Source organism: Crocuta crocuta, unplaced genomic scaffold, assembly GCF_008692635.1.
Source record: "Crocuta crocuta isolate KB4526 unplaced genomic scaffold, BGI_CrCroc_1.0 scaffold2, whole genome shotgun sequence".
Classification (NCBI taxonomy): domain Eukaryota; kingdom Metazoa; phylum Chordata; class Mammalia; order Carnivora; family Hyaenidae; genus Crocuta; species Crocuta crocuta.
This window is the reverse complement of record NW_027528640.1, coordinates 6,587,057-6,607,861: the sequence shown is the minus strand read 5'-3', so window position 1 is coordinate 6,607,861 and position 20,805 is coordinate 6,587,057. Positions and strand designations below refer to the sequence as shown.

At 38.8% G+C, this 20,805-nt stretch overlaps 1 protein-coding gene across 1 annotated transcript in view; it reads right to left on the bottom strand.

Moving 5' to 3' along the window:
- PTEN (phosphatase and tensin homolog) overlaps nucleotides 1-17,712 on the bottom strand; it is an 89,147-nt gene extending 71,435 nt beyond the window's left edge. Inside the window, exon 1 of the mRNA XM_077755230.1 lies at nucleotides 17,431-17,712. Within this exon, the coding sequence (XP_077611356.1) occupies nucleotides 17,431-17,509 (79 nt within the window). The 5' untranslated portion in view covers nucleotides 17,510-17,712. The remainder of the gene's footprint in view (nucleotides 1-17,430) is intronic.
- Between the last annotated feature and the right edge of the window lie 3,093 nt (nucleotides 17,713-20,805).

The window sequence follows — 20,805 nt, the reverse complement described above, 5'->3', positions numbered from 1 at the left end:
GGCTGCCTACAGCAAGCAGGGAGGCTGAAGAAATGCACACATGTGTGCATGACACTTTGTGTCTCGCCTAAGCTGGAGAGCCACCACTGCCACAGGAGATCTGTACATGAGATACACGACATACAGCAGACAGTCTTCTTTGACCCAACCTTTGAGCAAATGTGTTTAATTTGTTTTAATTAAGGTATAATTTGCCTACAATAAAGTACAAGATCTTAAGTGACTCATTGCTGAGTTTTGATAATTATATAGATCATATTTGGACAGTCTTGTTTCCAGTGCTACAACAATCCCATCTCACATCACAGAATACTGAATGGAAGAAAAAAATTAGTAAGTGGTAATTAAGTCCTAAAACCTGTCCACAGAAATCAATTTCACCAATAACGTAACTGGATTGCTATAAAATAACATGGCTACCATATGAGCTAAATAAATTTTACTGGATGTTCTAAGCATCCAATATGACTTAAAACACTAAAAGTATATTCTAAACTACATCTAATTAACAAAACACCTTATAGAAAACAACTTTTGAGTTGACATTTCATACCTACCTTCTCAAAATTTTACTTGAACCTAAGTTAGTGGGGTTTATATTACAAATTTAACATGAATTTTCAAACAGAGAATAACCAAAAATAGCTCCTTAAACCTTATTTTATGAATGTGTTCCTGAAGGCAGACTCAATCTTAGTTTAAGTACAATCATTGAAAATAAAGCAGTTCTGAAGTTTCTTTGCAGTACTCAACATAATATATAGATCTACTTATCCTCAAACATCTTATAAACTAAAATACTAGTATACAGTACTAGTACTCAAACCAGCAACACTTTTTTTCCTGCCATAAGTATTTTAGGGAAAGGTATTTCCACAAATCACAAATAAGCTACTTGAAAATTCTAGTTGGCTGAAAGTTAACAAAATGAAGCTATAATATACATGCAACATGACTGGCAAACTGAAAGTGACACACAGATTCACAGAGGTGGTGATCCTAAAGCATGGAAAGCAAATCTGAAGTTGCCTGGCTCACAAGAGGAACACTGAGCTAAGCTGGCAACAGGAGTGAAGGAATAAAGTCAGACTAAAAAGAAGAATTGAAAGCAAGTTAGCAAATGCCAGGACTTCACCATTTAATTTTCTTTTCCAGGAATTTATGGAGTTTCTTCCCTGCTTTCTGTCAGTGCTTTCAACTAACAGATGCTTAAGGATCAGGTGAGATGAAAAACCAACTCAGCCACTGAATTCATAAGTTACATCAGGTCTACATTTTTTCCCAACAAATTTTAACAAGTTTAAATTCAACAAATAGTTTCCACATATATCACAGTTATATCTGTATTACCAATTTTACTAATCAAATTATGCTTTAAATAACTGCCACTCTCATAGACTTACAGTTTTTCATTTAATGAAAAATTTTATATTTCTTACTACATTTTATTTTTCTGTATTAAATGTGTAAAATGTTTGTATCTGGTTTCTAAATTGAAGATTTATATGGGTAGGAAAGCAGAAATAGAGGAGTTCCTTGAATTTTCCAGTTGATAAAGTACTAATTGTTCACTATTTGAGGACAATTTGTTCCAACATACAAAGCATATAATCATTCCTGGTATATAGTTTTATATAGTTTGGTACAGACCAAACTAATAACAGCCTAAGATCTTATTATCTAAAGTACCAAAGCCTGAACTACAGAAATATAAAAGAAAGAATGCTCCCAATAATGGATATTTTAAGAATAAAGAAGTAATGGTCGGAACAACAGAGGACACAGGAACATTTAAACACTTCCTGGGTGCCAGGCCCTGTACTAAAGCACTCATGCATATTGTCTTTTAATATAGACAACCAGAGTTCCATCCTCAGCTTGGCAATTTAAAAGCTTGAGGGAAGTTACTAAATCTCTGGGCCTCAAATATTTTTGTTTCTTTTTTCTGCAAAAAAAAAAATGGTAATACCTGCTGTAACTCCTTCACTGGTTGTTTCAAGGATCAAATGAGGTATCTAGACATATCTTTAAATCTACGAACTGAAAAGGGCTCTACACTTGTAGTAAGAAGTTGTTATTATTTGAGGTTGCAGGTCTCAGAAATGTCCTGTTATTTAATTTTAGTTTTAATGTCTCATCGCAAGGCAACTCAATATACCGTTTTTATAAACAAATTATAAAAGAAAGAATTCCAATATATTTACTTAAATTCACTTTAGCATAAATTTTAGGTTCTTTTAACAGTTCTAAATTAACGGCCCAGTGCCAAACCAGAAAGGAAACCTGACTGCCAAGTAATTTATGAACTCTACTGGAGTTTTCTACTCCTCCAAACAATTAGAACTTCACAACTTTCACTCATGTTGTTATATTATACCAACTTGTCTTGACTGAAAAGTATACACTTTTGCTTTGAAATGAAGTATAGATCTCACTTACTAAATGCTTTTAATATCTTTAAGTAGGCTCCACGTCCAACGTGGGACTCGAACTCACAACCCTGAGATGAACTCACAACCCTGAGATGAAGCGTTACATGCTCTTCAGACTGAGCCAGCCAGGTACCTCTAAATCTCACTTTCAAAATATAAACATAAAATTCTTCAAAGGCAACATCAAGAATGCTAGTAATTCTTCTACTTAGTAGCAACACTATACATTGATTCATTTGACAAGAGATCTACAATCTGTAACAAAGAGCTATGAAACCATCTTCCCTTTTATCGCAGACACCCCACTCTAATATACTCTAAGAAAACAAACACAAAAGTAAACTATAATTTTCACAATATTCACAATAGTGCTATTTCTAAAAGAAAAAAAAATGGAAATAACCCTAACATAGTATGGTAAGCAAAATGTGGTATTCAGCCTGATGAAATATTACCAATGTGTGTGTGTATATCTTTAAAAATGACAAATAACCAATGACAGATAAAAATTACTTCTGTGAACAAATACATAAGTATGTAATTATGAACATATGTATATTAACAAAGAGTGAAAGTTAATTTCCAGTGACATGCACCTAACACAGAATTCTTTTTTTCCTACTGTTTAAATTTAAGATTAAAGTTACACAGTTTTTCAAAAATACTTTTTAAAGGAACAATCAAGGCACTCTGAACTTTATTTAAATTTAAGCAAATCAGAACCACAGAAAAGTATCTAATCAAGTCACCGATAGTGCTAGCAATACTCTAAAATCCAAAGTACAATTTTTTAGTGTATTAGCTGAAGGATTATTAGTCCCCTCAATGAATGTAATCAATTTTTCTTCAGAGTTGTTATGAAATAATGTATCTACAACTGTTCAAGTCTACATCTGTGAACCTCTAAAAATTTAAGTTGCCCAACCAACTGGTTTTAACGAGTATAAGAAACAATTACCTTCTTCCTAGGTCTCTGGATGAATACGATAAGACTGATTTCCTGTTTCAGAACTCTGCTGCTGTTAAAATACACACACGCACACCCCACCCCCGCTCTATGGTTTTGCTCCCACTAACAAACATCCAAGACTGACTACCAATGACAAATCAAATAAAATACGGTTATAACTTACATAACAACTTTCAAAAAGATCATTAGGTCAACAAAAGGCATGAGACATACTTGTTAGCATTATATTCCTGAACTAAGCCAAAAGCTAACTCTAATTTTTTACAGCAAAATCATAATAAAGAACTTGAAAAATTAGAAAAGTTAAAATTATAACACTGATCCAGCATTACTATAAAGTACATAAAAGAGTATCTATTATAAAGCTCTAAATTTTATATTCACTATTAGACTTATGTTACTTCTGTAATTCATGCTATTATAAAAGCAATGCTTTTATCATTTATTGTACCATAGATAAAACCACTAGGTTTGGGCTACTCTATACAGTTACGCAAAATGACAAGAGGCTATTAACTTTTACAGGAAAAAAAAGACATTCAAACAGGCAGATACACAAGATGACCAGGGATAAGTCAAGTGTTTGAGAATAAAGGCCTAGTAATATTTAGTGCAAATTCACTCAATATTAGCAAACTATAAAAAAATAAAATTCCAACATTTCCAACTATATTGATCTTTTAGATGCAACCATGTGCTAATTTTCTAATATTCAAAACCTACTACACATACAAGAGCTCCACAGAAGTATGTGCTAGACTGCCTCATTTTATATTTGGTTTTAATATAATAAAATCATATCTCTTTATTTTATATCTAAGCCAGGAAATCATTTGAAAAGGACTTGCTTTTTTTTTTTTTTTTTCCCTATAGGCAAAAATAGTTTTGCCAAACTGCAGTATTTTAATCCTGGGTAAGAACAATATAAACCAGAAATACATGTGGATTTTAAAAGACAAAGGCACACATATTGGCAGTCATTGCTACATTAGAAGAATCATATTATTGACTTATGACTGCCTTATTCTAATAACGAAAAATATGATTTATATTCCCACTGAGGGTATTTTTATCATTGTATGAACTGCATAATCACTTGAATAAGTGGATTATCAAAAAAACTAAAGTTAAATATACTGAAATACTAGTCAAGATTTGTATTTTAAATTTTAATAATTTGCAATTTTTAAATATACTAAAAAACATGAGAGCAAGTCTACATTGCTTGGTTTGAACAGGTAATACTTTTAATTTTCATCAGCTACTGCTTGTTCCTGAAGCACTATCATTTTAGTATAAATCTAATTACTACAATTGGGAAAAAAAAATGCCCAATTACTGATAATTACTTGTGGAATCTTCATAGTCAAAGGAGAACACACTAAAAAAATCTTAGAAAATAATTAAGGTAAAACATGAAAGAAAACACCAAGGAACTGACTCTGTCGACAAATAAACTTTTTAAAACATGAAGTTCAAAATACAGAAAGACAAAAATAGGAGAAAGGAGCTCTTAACACCTCACACCCTTTAATATTATTAAGTAAACAAGACAGGTAACAACACAGTACTTGGATAAAAACCTCACCTAATGTGTGCCGCCCACTTAATGTCATGCACACATGGTCTATCCAAAAGTCACCATTCTGTCCATGGCCTACAGTGCAGACCCGAGCAAATCTATAAACTGATGCTGTAGAAACAATCTACTTTCGTCAGACATGAATTTGAAATTGGCCAAGATGTTTCTTACACACACACACACACACACACACACACACACACACACACAGAGGCCCTGAACACAAAGTTGGATGTGGGAACATAAATCCAAAATCCTATCTAAACTGATTTATTATACCAGGTCACATTAATCATTTGTCATGATGACAAACTTCTCAATAAAAAACACAGTCAATATGATATATAAAACAAAGTAGATTAAAACTAATCAGATCCTATTCAGCCCAATATGCAATTTTAAAGACTTCTATGCAACCTGGCCAAGACCAAGTTCTTGGGGGTGAAAAAGAATAAGTTACAGAAATACCTTATGTAATGGCTCAAAATGCAACAGCAAAATTTTAAACGCAGAAAACTCCTTTACTAGCAGAAAGATAAGGACTGAGTTGTACAAGAAGGCAGAGAATCTGAAAAATATTTAAAGCAAATATTTAAGGAATACATATTAAATCAGTTCTCTGATTAAGTTCTGTAATCATGAATTCCTATATATCGACTGCTAGGAAAACTAACAGTTCAAAAATACCAAAATCTTGTAGAACTTAATACCTCAAGTTAAAACATGATGTTTCCACTTAAATATCCAAATAACCTTGTAAAACTAAATGACTAAAAGCCAAACTTCCATTACATAAGCTTTAGTTCTCAACCAGTATCTCTACATTTGAGTAGAAAAATATAAACACTGGCATAACCACTAGGTTTTGTTTTTGCAAAAGCTTAAAATTTGATATTAGTCTTTAAAGACTGTAATTAATAGATGATTCCAAAACCAGAAATGTCAAGACCACTTATATCAGTAGATTATCTTAACTTTTCCCTATGTTTTAGTAACAGATGGTAAGCCTTAGTTCTTGGACACAACACAATAATCACAATCTGTGTGACCTTTTCAGTACTAAAAAAATCCAAATAGCCTTAATAACCAGAACCTTGGTGTACTTTACAGTAATACAAATAATTTTGATCACAGTGGACAGAAACTAAGTATGCAAAACTGCATTACACTTTCAGCATATTGTTATTTATTTTACATAAAGTCCCTATAACTAGTCCATGAAAACTCTACAGATATCAGATTGCTTCTTCGGTTTTCAAAAAACATACATGCATACGTTCACAAAGTATTTTTACCATTACTTTGTTTTCATTAGCACCAAGAAGGTATATATCATACCTAGATAAAAATTTTCTTATGTTTACGAACTGAAACAATTTTATCTCATTTAGCAGAATGTTACTCTAACAAGTAATTTTGTTTAAAAAAGAGAAGCTTGTTTCTTCCTCAATATTTTTGTTCTAAGTACATGAATTAATACATTCACTGAGATTTATCATTTAGCTAATAAGCTAAAATTATCTCCCTATTTTAATACCTGACACTTGAAAAATCTGACACTAACAAATGCAACTTTTGATTATAAGTGCAAATGCACAGCAAACCTTCATCAATAAATATCACCAATTACCGAGGCAACTATACAAATATAAACTGTATCATTCAAAATATGCTCCAGGGAACAGTAACATCATGACAAGGCATACCCCTTCTGATTAAAGATAGGAAAGCAACAGAGTTATAACTACTTTTAGTATCAAATGTGATAGCTTATTCTACTTCTGTATCCACTTTAATTTCAATACAGTTTAACTTCCCTATAAAAGGAAAAGGAAATTTGACATATCCAAAGAGTTCAGATAAATTTTATTTATTAAAACTTTAAATATACAATAGCTTTCACATAAATAACCAAAGGGAGAAAAGCTTCAAGCGTCCAGCACGTCAGCTTTTTTGTGTGCTTTGTGAATCAAAATCATGAAAATCTTTCCTAATACTTAGGCATCTTAAAGCTACTCTAAAGAAAACTCAGAAAACAGCAGGAAAAAATATTAGCCAAATACTGGAAACAAGTTTAATGTGTGACTACAGGGAAATAAATGTTACTGACAGCCTCAACATTTAAAATAATTAAGGCAATTATGAGGGGCTCTGGTAATTGTTTAAAAATGCACACACATCTTTTAAGTTCACTCTGATGAATTACATTTTTTTTGATGAATTACATTTTAAGATAAATGCACATAAACTAGCGCTAAATGGAAACGTGAAGTTTTAAAGAAGTAGGACAGTGAGCATTTTTAAAAATTCTCTTTAGCTGTATATTTATAAAACAAATTTTTTAAAAGAAGTTTTCTTAAGTATAGTAAGCAAATGAAGTTTATCATTCATGTGGTGAATACCATAAGCCTTACTCAATTAAATTATAGCAATAAATGCCATCTGTTTTCCTTAACAAATTTGAAGCCATCATATAATTAGCAGTCCCAGTTTTAAAATATTTATCAGTATCTTTGGATATCTACTGTAATTTCAGAAAGAATCACAACACTCAGTCAAAACTTAAACTTCATAAAGTTTAAGATAGGGCTGACATTTTATTCTGCTTGTCTAAAGTGAGAGGCAAAGTAAATTGTAAAATCAAGCAAACAGAAAAAGAAAAAAAACAGCAATCTATTCCTAGAACACTTTCGTAACTACATTTGTCTGCCCTAAAAACAAACAAAATTCAGAATCCACCAAGCTACTCCCGACAGCCTCTCATCTCTGAACTAATCTAAAGCTCTGTCCTAATTTCTTCTAAAAACCTCACATTATTGCAAGTTTTTTCATTAGATAAATAAAGCACTTTAATTCAACAGGCTGACACAGAAAAGTTAGGGTCTAGAAAAGGATGTAACACATCCATCAGGGCACCTCAGAGTCAGCCCTACTATCATTACCAGGAAAGATATGAGAAGTTTTTAACAACTTGTCAGAAATTTGCCATTTTGTACCAACACATTTAACTCCACCATATCTGACTATAAGTGTGTAGTGTAGATTTTAGTGTTAGACTAAAGAATGCATTAAACAACAAAAATAAATACACTGGGGGAAAGTATCTCTCAGTAGCTCCACAACTACATAATTAAAGGAAATAAGCTAAAGATTACTTTAAAATTAAAAACTATTTCCAATATAAGGATGAAAAAAAGGTTTTGTTTTTTAAATAAAGCGTATACAATAAAATATAATACTTAAAAAAATAAAGCATATACGGAGCGCCTGGGTGGCTCAGTCGGTTAAGCGTCCAACTTCGGCTCAGGTCATGATCTTGCGTTTGGTGGGTTCGAGCCCTGCATCAGGCTCAGTAGCTAGCTCAGGGCCTGGAACCTGTTTCAGATTCTGTGTCTCCCTCTCTCTGATCCTCCCTCCCTGCTCGCGCTGTCTCTCTCTCTCAGAAATGAATAAAAAACATTGAAAAAAAAGTTTTTAATTAAAGCACATCCATCCTGTTAGAGCAGTTCTATGTAATGTCCCTCCGAATACCTCCCTTAATGTACATTTACACATTTATTGAAAATGTCTTCAGTCTTTCTAAAAGAAGTTCAAAGCAACACTTTCATAATCAGCCAAACAACATGAGCCTTTTTCAAATAAACCTTTTTTGTCACCAGTGATATCTTCGGTGGGCAAAGTTCTCATTATAAAGAATATGGCCTAGCAGCAGTCCGAAGACCCAAATGGTAAAAGGCTAGCTCCATCATTTATTAGCAAATTGACAAGCCATACCCTTCTTAAACACCGCAGCCTAATGGCAAAGGTACTGACTTTTATCAAGTTATTATACAGACACTTTACACCTTTAGAGTTTTTCAATCTCACATTACTGGCAATTTGGGCCAGATAACTCCTTGTTGTGGGAGGGACTGTCTGTAACCTGCTGGATGTACAACAGCATCTCTGGTCTGCTACCAGATGCCAAGAGTATCCCTCCCCACAGGGATCTTGCAGCTGTGACCACCAAAAATGTCTCCAAGCACCAAAGGTCCAGACAAGGTGGGAGGGGGCCACTCCCCATTGGCAACCGATATTCTGAAAATACCTAATTCCAACATACCTAAAAACCACCCTACAAGGATTTTTACCACGATGTTAGAGATGTGGGAAGTAGGGTTCACTAATGTTAAGCAGTGTACCTTTTATCACACATCTGATTAAGTGGCTGAGCAAGGATTTAAGCTGGACTTTAGGTCTAGCTGACTCCTAAGTCCGTGCTTTTTTTTTTTTTTAATTTTTTATGTCTTTATTTTGAGAGACAGAGAGCGAGCACGGGAGAGGCAGAGAGAGAGGGAAGCAGGATCTGAAGCAGGCTCCAGGCTCTGAGCTGTGAGCACAGAGCCCAATGTGGGGCTTGAACCCACGAACCGTGAGATCATGACCTGAGCCGAAGTCGGACGCTTAACCGACTGAGCCACCCAGGTGCCCCAAGTCCATGCTCTTTCTACTGCACCATGCTGCTTTTCTAGACTTATCGCCTCATTGACACAATCAGAATAATATGTGCCATGTTGAGCTATTTAGGGTTTACAAATCAAATAATGTATTATAAATTCTATTAACCTAAAGGAGATAACACCTTAGGGATTTGTTCGATTGATGATAATATAGTCCAGTGGTTGACAAAGAGTGACACCCCCCCCCCCCAGCCTTTCAGTATCAGCATCACTTGGGAATTTGCCACAAATACAAATTCTCAGACCCCAACCTAGACCTAATATTCAGAAATTCTTGGGGTCGGACAAGTAATCCATGGTTTACCAAGCCCTCCGGGTTATTCTGATGCTCTCCAAAGTCTGAGAACCACTGACATGACATAATGGGAAAAATACTGCACCAAGTGCCTAAACACGCTGCAGCCTTCCTTGGACTCCATCTCTACTAGTGCTTATCAAATTACTGATTCTTACTGGAGCTATGATTCCTATACTACAAAAAAAATAAGGACAGCAACACTTGCTCTATCTCTCAGGCTCTTTTCTTCTTTGAAAAACCAAATGAGTTAAAGATTAAGAAAAGGCTTTGTTAATAAAAAATACTAAACAAATATAAGATATTGTTAGGATACATGCCAACTAATTCTACATTAAAAAGAAAAACCCTTCTGATTCATGTCCTCATTTTTCTCTTATTTCATATTTCAAAAATTAAGAATGTTAAATTTTACATCATGACTAAATAAAGCCTGGCAAAACACAGCTTTCACATTATGAAATAAAAACAGGAAAAGCCCAAGCATCCCATTTGATCTCTAACAGACTCAGAGTAAAATTATTCATAAATATAATTATTCATAAATACACATTTAAAAAATAAACACCTAAAAAACAAGCTTAGTAACATCACCCAAACCTCATTTTAAAAGTAGAAAAAAGTTTTCAGTTCTATTTAACTTCCAATCAGTTCAGAATGACTAAAATACTCAAAAAGAAGTCTCACTAATTCATGAGAGCAAAGGAATTTTAAACAGGGAAAAAAAAACTGCACTGAAATTTGAACATGTATGCTGGATTTATAAATCACTTTAAGAATCCATCTGACTTAACGAATATATGATTCAAGGGGCGCCTGGGTGGCTCCATCAGTTAAATGCCCCACTTTGGCTCAGGTCATGATCTCATGGTCTGTGAGTTCTAGCCCTGCTTTGGGCTCTGTGCTGACAACTTCAGATTCTGTGTTCCCTCCTACTCTTCCCCCACTCATGCTGTCCAAAATAAATAAAGGTTAAAACAATTTTTTTAAAGAATATGTGATTCAAATCACAATGCATTTCATAACACCTTTAATTATTAGACACTCTTTCTAAAAGGTCAAAAGTATTAAACATAAAAAATTGGCAGAATGCAATCCTTGCAAGTACCAGCAATGAAAAAATCCTGATATTTTAGCTTGAAAATCTACAAAAATCAAAGGAAGAAAATTCAAAACTATCCTGAAGGGACTTAACAGTATTACACCAACTGTAAGTTCTGAGTAGTAATATAAAGCAAAACATAGATGGCATGTGGCATGAGATAAAGAGGGTTTTAGGCAACTCCACTGTCCTAGAAGATGTCAAAATGTTCAACTCTCCAACCTAGACCCGGACTGGACCAAAACTACAGCTAGTTAATACAACACACAACAAAACACATAGAAGTCACAAATATAATGAGACAGGGCACCATTCAATATGCAATGCAAAATAAAGAAACAAGCCCAGAAACTCACTGGAAATCAAGTGCTCCAGTATTGAGAGTACTGGGAGACAACAGAGGGACCAACAAGGGCAAAGGGAAAAAACAAGCATCCCTATACACACATGATGGCCTTTACCAGGTGGATCTCAAGCTTACTCCACCCTCCTCCACACCTGGTAAGAATGAATGAAGAAAAAAAATCATTTCGTTTTCTTCCCATTTCCAGGGCCTAAAATTATATTGAAACTCTTGATCAAATGTAAAAATGGGATGCAATATGACACACAGTTTTAACACTAAATTAAAATTCCTATAATATATGAATGCACTGTGAGATTATATTAAGAGTAAATTGTATTGTAGTAGATGAAACCGGGCACTCAAAGTTGCATGCCTCTCTCAAAACTATGAACTTAAAAAGAAATGCTAAGATACATACCTTTATTGATAAACAGTTTACAAAACTTTTATATCATGCATTAAAAGTTTTCTTTGAGAAGATTACTCTTTGTGAATAAAATACAGGATATTTAAGTTGACCTATCTTTAACACTAAAGAAAAGTTATTATAACAAATTTTTGTTTTAAGTCTACTTCACTATGCAGTAACACCAGGAAGTTTTCCTCTTACCTATCTTACAGCAAATCCTCTGTGATTAGCCTTCTCTGTGGTAGACAGTGGGAGTGAACAGACCCTTGCCTTCGTGATGACACAGAGCAGACACAGGCTGCTTACACTCAAAGCACCTAAAGGGATACCCCGAGTTCAAACCCTACTCACAGTCTGAACTAAAATTCTAACATATCCAAAACTGAGGAAATTCAGTTACAATCACTGCTCCTCCCATAATAAATGAAAATACAAATTATAAGTTTTTAAGAGCAGCAGTTACCATGTATTTACAATGTGGCAGGCAGTATGCTAAGTGAGTCACTTACATCCTCGCATTTATTCTTCAAGATAAATTTTACAGATGAAAACAGATGGAGAAAGATGAAGTAACCTACTCAAAGTCACCCAGCTGCTCAGTGGGAGAGTCAGGAGCCCAACACAGGCAAAAGTCTGGCTCCAGAGCCCACACTGCTACCCTAACATCTAAAATGAAACAACGTACACACAATGTGTACATAAAACTAATAGTCAATTTTTAATGCAATTTAAGATAAATTTAATCTTATTTGAAAACTATAAAACAATATCCACCAAGGTAATCTCTTCTTGAGAGTTCGCTTTTTAGAAATATTAGGATAGTTTGCTAACTTTACACTTATTTATACACATACACTGAAAATTCAAACACTTATGTCAGATCCACTGTCCATATCTGAAGTGATGACTACTGAGGACAATTAAAGCATATAACCCCCGGAACTGCAGTATGTAAGTAGTCTTCTTGTCCACACCACGCACCGGTTAGAATATTCTGCTGTCAGGTGCAGCCTCTGTGTCCACCCCTCTCTCAGTACTCTCCATGCCCCCAAGTATATGCCTAATACCCTGATGATGTCCACCTGCCTCTTAATGCAAACAAACTGCTGCAAATGAAGAAAGTACGCCTGAACCATGCTGAAGTGAACTAAAACTTCCCACCTAAAATTAATTCACCTCTAAATAAGGAGTACCCTTCTTATATTGATATTTTCCCAGTAGGCTTTATTCCAGTGCAAATTACTTTAAAAGAACCACATTGCTAGTACCTTTTCTAAAACCAATGAAAAACATTTAAAAAAAAAATAGGGAATAGGTGAAGAGTCAAATCCAATATACTAACTTCACTTTTCCTTACAAATGAAAAGTATTTTACGTGAGTGTAGGTGCATATATCCAATACTCAAAAAGACAATCACTACTGACAGACTAAAGCGCTTTTGAATCACCTAGCAAAAAATACATGTGGCAGTACGTGGCCTTTATAAAACAATTAATGGTATCAGTTTGCTCAGCAAATCCTTACTAACTTAAGGTCATGCAGTCTAATAACCTCAACATTATTGATAGCTCTGATAGCAACTGCATTAATTTCAAAGCTACCAGACCAAAAGCAATTGTAAAACAGAACCGAATATTTACTGAAATCATTACTGACCCCTATCTCAGAAGATGATACAAATGTCTTAAGCCACTGTTCTTAGAACAAATCCTAACACTTTGTCTTAATGACTCAGGTCACAAAAGAATTCTCCAAAACTGACTTTACTTAAAGTTTATCTAACATAAAAAGAGAGGGAGAAAGAGAAGAAAAGACAAGTAAAGACTGAGGGTTCTACGAGATAGAAATAAATCTTCAAAATTAATGGTCTCTACAGGAAAAAGCATGTTATATAAATGTCTTACGGCATCATTAATAACATTCCCCCGGAAGCTAAATCCTTATATCACCACTAAGTGAAAAACTATCACATGCATGCACACTCCTAAATTTCTCTTTCAAAATTCCACTTCACACACAATATTAATATAAAAACATTTCTTAGACATTTGTCCTTCTAAAAAGGCTGAGGTCCAAATTTTAAAAATAAAATGTTTACGGAGAGTGAATTAATGTTGAGACTTTGTGCACTGATTTTCCCCTAATAGATATTCCTCCATTAAAAGTCACTGAAGTACTTACTTCAGTGGCTTAAAAATTATTAAAAAGTATTGAGCTGTCACCAAAGGAACAAATAGCAAGAGGGGCAAATCTCAAAATGAGAACATGTGAAAATAAGAATTGAAGACTTCACTTCTAAAAAGTATGGAAATCTGTAACGTTAAGAAGTTTGTATATTTTATGTGGTTATTAAGAGAAAGCAGATATACTGGTCTACCAAAAACTAAAATTTTGACAGCTACCTTTCTGATGTTGTTAAAATAAAATTGTAAAAGGTAAGGAACACCAACGCATCTTTTTCTACACTTCCTAAAACATATTTTAAACTAAGGTGGTTATAACTCACATTTTATGATGTTTATTCATCTAATATTCATTTAGTGAATCATAAGCAATGTAAATCTGCACTGAGGACTGTACTACTCTGCAAACTGTTACAATGGACAGCAATAAGATTCCTTTTTTCCTTACATCAAATCATATAAACTTTACTTTTTCAGGTCCCCTTCACTCGAATAATCTTTATGAAAATGAAGTCTATAAATTGTCAAACAGCAATTAGGTGGCCCTCATTTAGGTGGTCATGTTGTTCAGAAAAGAAATACACCTTAGTAGACATAAGACAGTGTAAAATAAAAATTGTGAATAGAATCTTTTTTAAAAAAACACCTCACAGTACAATATGGTCATTTCAGTTAAGTACCAATACTGAAAGATAATATAGCTAACTTTAGTAGTCACTGTACCCTGTACAAGTTACAAAAATATTTCCTACGGTTAATATTTGAAACGACCCAAACTTATCAAACGATAAAAATACATACAACCAAACCCTAAAGTTTCCATGAAATTGAAAGACACTAACTTTTTTACAGTCTCATGTTTAGCACTTCTTTCCAGGCTAGCAGTAAGATACCAACAAATTATTTTTAGAATAACTCAACTTTGCAAATAATATTTTAAAACTGAACAATGGTCCTCATTTCTCCTCTGAGAAATCAGTACTTTCTTATCATATGGAAATACTCCAATCGCTATTTTCATAAAGGAATTTACCTTCTCACAGGCTAGCTGCTGAAACAGATACCACAACCTGCCAGAGGCAAAGTCTTCAATGGCCATTTTAATTTTCCCCCCACAATAAACACAGAACCCTAAAGTGAAACCAAGCAAACCAAACTGCTTTGGTGCATCAAAATTATTGGAAGTGCGACCAACAAAAAAGCGAGCCCTTCGCTGATTTTTTCCTAAATGATTTTTTTTCATATCAATATTTGGCTCAATAAAACCACAACTCTAGAGATTAAGTCCTTTGATGCAGTATTTGATACTGCTTTCTATGCATACCGTAACTACAAGCACAGTGTTAAAGTTCTGTCACGTAAACGTCATGTACAGAGGCAAACATCTGAAGTCAAAGGCGAACTGGCCATTAATAAGCTCACTGCTCTAAGAATCTGGAAGAATAATTTTAATCTTAAAACCCTGACGATTTTAAAGCAAATGGGTAAAGACAGTATAAACGTACTCTGAATAATAAAAACCATCTACCAGACAGCATTCTAAACATTTTCTTACAGGGGGACTTCTCTTAAAGAGTTAAATAAGTGTTTAATTAATTTGTTCCTATATACCCAGATAACTGTCAATTCCTATCAACAGTAGACTGCTTTAGAAATACATTACAAATCAGAGAAGTGTTTCCATAACTAATTTTCTTATAGGCAAACGGGTCAAGTTCAGCCTCTCTAGTTTTGCGATCAATGCAGACTCTGAAACTTCTAAACACTCCCTTAAAATATTATTTTTTAACTTCACAGAAAACTTACATTTTGTGTGCTACAAAGCTCCTTTTTCAGTACCTTTTCTCTTCACCTCAAAACACACACTCAGGCAAAATGAGCTGTGTACAGCTATGTGCACAGCTACAGAATCCGAAGGACGAAAACCTCTTCAGACAGAAAACATGTTCTTCAAAAGACAAATCTTCCCCACAATTTTTGGCAGGACACACAGACACTTCAGCACCACCCTACCTTTAAGCAAAAGGCTTAGTGGTATTTGCCAAGAAATAAATTTTTTATCAAGAATGCTCTATTAACGCCTATGCAATTACATAATCTTAACCAAGTGCTGCCCACAGTTACAACTCACATCACCAAAATGTTGGTCTTAAGGGAGGCCTTCTACAAGATGCTTCAGTCACCTCCAACCAAGAACAATTGCTTTTCGTGCCTCCACTTACCAGGAACTCTCCATGTCTGTGATCCTTTCCATTCTGGGGGGAAAAAAAAGGAGGAGGAGGGGAGCTCCATCCCCATCCTTGATATCAAAACCAGTTTACTACACCTGAACCTGCAAAGATTAATGCCTTTCGAGAACCACTACCTTTAGAGGTACAAGGGCCTAACTTCCAGACAACCAGAACAATACTCTGTTAAAATTCTTGGGTTTCTGTCTTGAATATTCAACAGCCTGAGTCAGTAAATTTAATACAGTGTGTGAAAAACAGCTAACAGACCTGAACGGTCAGAAGCCCGGAGTGATCCACCCTGGCCAGCATTTCTGGTGATGAGCTGGTAAGTGACACTTGACATGATACACGAGCTGGAGTAAAATTAATGCAAACCCCAACGTGTCAGAGGACCCGACCCTGTGATTCTGGCATCACAGGAACCCTTCAGTTCCAGAGAAGAAGTCAAGCCGAATCTCTGCAACACCCTGCAAGCCACACATCATCATCATCATCATCATCCGGGATCAAAAAGCACTCAATCTCCATTCTATTCCGTGTGACAAGACCGCTGGATATAAAGTGCTACTGAACTGCACATTTCGTGCCTCAACCCACATCTCCCCACCAGCAGAGGGGGGAGAAAAACGGCAAATTTAACAAAGATCCAGCAAGAACGCCTTGGGAGGCAGATTACGTATGCCACTATTGATTTGAGGCTCCAGAACTTCCAAATGCCGTTTCAAAGTTGTAATGGACTTCGTTTACAAGCACAAGCCTACTTTTGCCCTCAAAAAGAACACCATATATGCCGAAAAGGATTCTGCTTCCAAAGTTATGCAAATCAGTTCACAACTCACATTAAAAAAAAAGAAAGTCTATCAATGCAACCCAGGAAACTAAAAACAATCACTGCAAGATTCTGATGCAATATGCATACGTGAAACACTAATTTTCATTTTAATCTAATCTGTAGCCCTGATCTAGGGCCTAAAGCCAAGATTTAATCGAAATATGCTCAACCTCAAAGCGTCTACTTTTCTGTTCGTTTAGCAGAGCGGATTACCGAGCTCGCTAATCCACTAACAGCGCGCTAGATTCCGTATTAACGGACAATGGCCCTCAGGAAGAGACCCCCGCGGACACGCCGAGACAAGCAATCTGGTGCCTTGACACTTGCGACCAGGCGGAGAGTCCCACGGAGCCGAACACACCCTAGGCTGAACGCATCCAGAGGAGACACCAAACACACACAGGCGATCGGGAAACGCGAGCAGGGTCGGCGGCCACGGGTCCCCCACACCACAGGCATTTTCCGCCTCCGTCTGCTCCCACGTTCTAAGAGACAAGTGACAGAAGGGCAAGGGGGTGGGGGTGGGGGGCAGCCGCAGAAATGGATACAGGTCAAGTCTAAGTCGAATCCATCCTCCTGATATCTCCTTTTGTTTCTGCTAACGATCTCTTTGATGATGGCTGTCATGTCTGGGAGCCTGTGGCTGAAGAAAAAGGAGGAGAGAGATGGCAGAAGCTGCTGGTGGCGGGGCTTCTTCTGCAGGATGGAAATGGCTCTGGACTTGGCGGTGGCGGATGCCCCTCGCTCTGCCGCCGCCTGGCTCTGGACCGCAGCCGGGTAATGGCTGCTGCGGCGGCTGCTGGATGGTTGCAGAGAAGGAGCCTGCTTCTCCTCNGGGGAGGGAGGTGGATGTGAAGGAGGGAGGTGATGAGCTGAGCCTCGACCTGAGCCCACAAACCCGGCGGGGACAGGGACAGCCGAAGGTGGAAGCTCAGGGGTGCGTGGATTGGTGTCACTGACTGGGGCCTGAGGTTACCTGTGCACAGGTGGGGAGGACCAGGTGACCCGCGCGGGTCGGGGCACAGGGAAACGCAGGCACGGCCCCTGCCCCCGCCCCCCGGCCTCCCCGGCTCGGCCTGCAGCCTCCCCCCCCTTTTGCGCTGCTGCCGGATCACGATCGCTTGCGGGGACCCGCCTGCAGCAGCCTTTGTGGAGAAACCCTCCCTCCCCGTCCGCCCCCCACCGTGTCCTCCAGGTGTCAGTCTCCGCACAAAGAACAACCCCCTATTGTGTCTCCGTGTGTATCACCTCATCCGGCTCCCTCTCACCGCCCCACCTCCCGCTTCCCCAGCAGCTCGGCTCCTTCGCCCTAAAAACGAGAGCTGGCAGTCGAGCGCGCTGCGTGGGAGCACATCGCCCCCGAATTTCTAGGTTCCCCAGGACCACTGTCCGCCTGAACCGCAAGCGGACCCCGGAGGACAGGACCGAGCCCGGAGCCCCCCGCAATGCCCCCTGGAGAGCAGAGCTTCCCTCCCCTCGGGGCTCCTGCTAGGTTCCCCACGACGGGCTCGGGCTCGCGGCTCGGGGGTCTGCCTCGCCCCGCCCCTTTCGGGCCGCTGTGAAAACCCGGCCGGGTGGATCGCCGCGGGCCGGCTTCCGCGCTCCCCGAAAGCGGGCCGTGCCGCCGCGCCGGGGCCCGAGTGTGAAATACGGAACGGTAGGAAGCGGCAGCCCCTGCGAGTGGGCGGGGCCGAGGAGACCTAGGAGGGTTCAAAAGGAGGTGGAGGGATACGCGGGCCGCAGTCGGAACTACTTTCAGGAGGAGGTCACGTGTGTTCCTAGTTGGGGAACTTTCCAAATTCCCACTCCCCTATGATGGCTCGGGAGGCAAGTGCTTCGCTTCCTTCGCCCTGGGTGCTCCTGCCCGGTACCGGCAGCGGGGACCCCGCGTCTCCGGGTCGTGGCGAAAGAGCAGACTCAGACGAGCCTCCGGCCCGAGCACTGTCGGTGCCGGCGCCTGGGGAGCTGGTTACACAAGCACCCACATTCAAGCACGTGCCCCCGCCACCTCTCACCGCTGGCCGCGGCCGCCGATGCTCGCAGACCACCGAGGGAGAGCTCCCGAGCTGCCCCCACCCCTCGCGTGCTACCTACGGAGCAAGCTATAGGGCCGAGACCCGAGATCGGAGCTCTGGGGCGGCCAACACTACGCGTTCCCAACCGTGGGAGAACGGGCTGGGCCCCGGGGGTCTGGCATCTCCCTCGCTAGCGCCCTGCCCCTTAGGGCGAACCCTTTTCGTGCTTTGCTCACAGGGCAAAAGGGTATCTGCTGCAGCAGCCCGCTGCTTGAATTCACCAGTGTTGCAACAAACTTCCAGTCACTTCCCCTGAGCTGGTGAGCGCGCCCCACCTACTGTAGACTCAGCCGAGTGACTTATCTGGTCCGAGAACCTAGTCAATGGCCGTCAGCCCAGAACAAACCTGTCAAGTCTGCTAACAGCCCCGATTGGTTGACCTATCCCCGTGAGAGAGCTGGTTCAGAAAATTCTGAGAACTGGGGCGCGTTTGCCCTGACATTGATTAGCTGCAAAGTGAGTTGTCCACTTTGTGCTTGAAGAGAATGAGCACCCATCAACACCAATCTGGAACTTCTTCCTTTTCTTTCCCCCGGGAAGTAGAACTCAAGGAGACCATTGGAGTCCAACGTAGGAGTTGAGACCTAGGCTGAGGCACTGGATCGTTTTTCTTTTTCTTTCTTTCTTGCTTCCTTTTTTTCATTCCTTTTTTTTTTTTAAATCTGGGAGAATGGGATCAATTTGCATGTGTATTGCAGTAATTGTGAGTAGGTGCCTAGGCAGGTCTAAAAGGATTTATTCGGTGTCTGAGAAAGAAGACTGTATATGAGCACATCACAGTTGCAGGCAGCCCCTTTAAGACTAGAAACCCCAAGAGAGCTTGCTTAGAAGCCACAGGCCATTACCTAATTCCAGGACTACTAATTAAACCAGGGACATTTACAGTGTTCTGAGAGATCTCTGAGGCTCCATAACACTTTGCATTTATATACAACAAGATAGCTCTGCAGGAGTTAGCAACCTGCTGAATCTTCAGTGTTGATACTCATTGGAGGCTGTTTTTGTGCATGGTCCTGGGCAGCTTGCAGGAGTGGAGGCCACAAGTGGGAAAAGAAAGGCGGAGGGGTGGGGGTGGGGTTACTCTGGAAAGAGTGCGAGAAAGGCCTCCATTTGTTTCCAAAACTCTTAATCCTGTCCACGCCACCTAGGCTGAGCCAGAGATTTATTTTACAAATAACCAATGATGAGGAATCCCTGATTTCTAGGTGTTCCACTAGATTGCAGGGTAAGAAACTGAGCTGTGCTCCATCAAGTAGCAAATACTAGTTGCTGGGGAAAGGGAAAATGAGAAGGATGTTAAATGAAGGGAGATACTTTGGGAAGGGGTAGAATGCCTCACCTTTGTTTCTCTGGTTGCCAATCTTGTCTCCAGAGTCCCTGCTGTTAGCATGCCCTACTTTGCCCCTCCCCTGGAGCCTCCCCTATGCAAGGATTAGTCTCGCTGCCTCAGCGAAGTTCTGAAATCCACTTCCTGGGAAGGAAATGGGTTCATTCCTGCCTCGTAGGCCTGAGGAGAGAGGATGCTTTTCCACTCCCATGGCACAGAGTTATTCCAGAGCAGAGAGAGTGTGCAACCCCGGCACCGAAGTGTTCGAATATGAGACTGGCCCACGGCACTCCCACCGGCAGAGGGAAGAAAGTGGGACCTGAGTTTTGCTGCCTCTCTGAACATGAGGTCCCTCTACTTCTCTCTAGTGGTGAACGGAAGGATCACCACCGCTGGCAGACATTTGCCCAGAGTGACAGTAATATCAGGTGGTTATTGGGAGTCACTGAATAAAAACCTCCACCCCTTCCCAGTGTTCATTAAATAGGCTCCTGAAGGAAATTTCAGCTTTCGATTTTTAT